This window comes from Lagopus leucura, unplaced genomic scaffold (genome assembly GCF_019238085.1).
Source record: "Lagopus leucura isolate 7727_CA_CO unplaced genomic scaffold, USGS_WTPT01 Super-Scaffold_73, whole genome shotgun sequence".
NCBI classification, from domain to species: Eukaryota; Metazoa; Chordata; class Aves; order Galliformes; family Phasianidae; genus Lagopus; species Lagopus leucura.
Genome location: NW_024962252.1, coordinates 54775515 through 54777647, shown reverse-complemented (window position 1 = coordinate 54777647; position 2133 = coordinate 54775515). Strand labels below are relative to the sequence as shown.

General features: G+C 38.1%; 1 protein-coding gene across 1 annotated transcript in view; it reads left to right on the top strand.

The window, feature by feature from the left end:
* The window catches only part of ESR1 (estrogen receptor 1), a 153198-nt gene that overhangs the window by 140338 nt on the left and 10727 nt on the right, over window positions 1-2133 (top strand). The window contains 1 exon segment of the mRNA XM_042889989.1: window positions 1743-1876. Coding sequence (XP_042745923.1) covers window positions 1743-1876 — 134 coding nt within the window.

Sequence of the window (2133 nt, the reverse complement as noted above, 5' to 3'; positions counted from 1 at the left end):
CCTCAAGCAGTGAACATTATAACTGATAAGTCATCAAATCAGTGAAAGCCTTCAAGCAAGAGGCATAACTGTGAATTTCAGGAAAGATGAGTTGAGATGCAACAGACTGAGATCAGTCCTGTAGTTCAGCTCATCCTTCGGAGCATTGTAAATGAGGTGCCAAAGGCATCACAAGTTCTGTGTGGAACATTGCACTGAGCCTGCATATCTGCCAATCCTATGATGTGAACCTCAGTACTTTCAGACTTTCTATGCTACACTTACTATCATAACCTGGGGGATCTTAATACATGAAAGTATCAGAGTTACTGGTCATATCTCAAAAGCTGCAACAGTTTAAACCACTATTTGTTCAGTGAAATTATTTAGAGACAGAATAGGCCATATAAATGGCATTGTGACAAGGTGCCTGCCATGCAATGAAAATCACAGTTCTGAGCTGAGCACAAGTGAAATGTGTGTGAAGTAGAGTGCTTGGTTTGCTTCCTGGTAGGGACATAAGGACATGAAGCAAGAAGGAGCAACCATCCTCCTTTATTAAAGTTCTTTTTCCTTCCTACTCTGGATTCCCAAAACTGAATCATTCCTTTCTCACAGAAAAATTAACAAGCATGTGCTGTTGTAAGAGTAACTAGGAAACTTGTTTCATACTCCATGCTTACACATCTTAGTGCCTGATCCAGAGCTAGAACTCAAACCCCTGAAACTGGGGCAGGTATGTCTGCACTGTTATTGTCACAATGAAATTAAGCAATGATTAATCTGTGTGATACAAGCTATAATGTGACAGCCATCTGAATTTTCCTTTGCATTTTCCTGTAGCAGTGAGCTGAAAATTTCTGTCTCCTATCTAAAAAATAGTATATTTTTGATCAGAAAGTCATATCACTTGTTGATTTATATGTTAAACTTTCATTCAGAAAGTCCTAATAAAATTTAGAGTATGTAATTTTTAGTACAAGGTTATGCTGTAAATTATCTAAAATTCCACAACCAGAAAATTTGCAGACAAAATTTTCATAAAAAACATGTATAGTCTGCATTAATTCTTGAACTATGTGTTGAGTATGCGAAATGAAAATGAGTGAGTAAGCATACCTGATGTGAGCAGAGAGAAACGGTTATTTTAGCTTTATTTAATGTTGCAGTGTAAACATGGAGCTAATTTTTGAAGTGAAGTTGTAGATTTAATCATACAGAGAAGACTTTGGCCTCATGAATGCTTCCTGAGCTCATAAATACACTTATTCCGTAGGGACATGTGATGCTTACATAAAATGAATGGGAGAAGCATGGTGAAACATTTTAGATTGTAAAACCAACTAGAAACAAGAACAAAATGTAGGGATAAATGTTATGCAAGGAATTGGGGCTATGTAAATTAAAGGAAGAAAAGGAAGATAAAATGTAAGACAAGCAGAACATGAAAACAAAATCAAAATGTAGTTTTAAACAAGTTTTTGCCATCAATATAAGAGTTTGACGGTATCAGTCTCTGATGTTTCACCATGATAATGCCTGTTGCTGGTAAGTTTATGATTCTGGGATTTTTTTTTTTTAAATACGGAATTTATTTATTTATTCATTCCATACACCAAATGAACATAGACTAGGAAATCACGTGCTAGCTTGTGCTCCGAGGTTTGAGAAATGTAATTTGAGGGAAATAATCCAGGGGAATCAAAATCTCATGCTGCCAGGTTAAAGCTGTGAATATCTCCTCCTTGATGGTGTTCACACAGGAATCAAGGGAAATGTGTAGAGGGCATGGTGGAAATCTTTGACATGCTACTGGCTACTGCTGCTCGGTTTCGGATGATGAACCTTCAAGGGGAAGAATTTGTATGCCTTAAGTCCATCATCCTGCTCAATTCTGGTAAGTGGTGTGCTTTGCTGTCGCTTGGGTAATTGTAATTGTTCTGCATGTGGTTTGAGTGCTGCCTGCTTCTTGTCTCTGGTGGTTTTTCCATTTTGAGGCAGCAGCAACTGAAAGGGTTGTCAAAACAGAGAAGGAACAGCGATATGCATGGAACCCAGCAAATCAGCACCTTTAGAGGTTGGTTCACTGAGTGCAGCTGGTGTGGAGGATGACTGGGGCCGATGGATGTTGAACTAGACACTGGAGATCTTGTT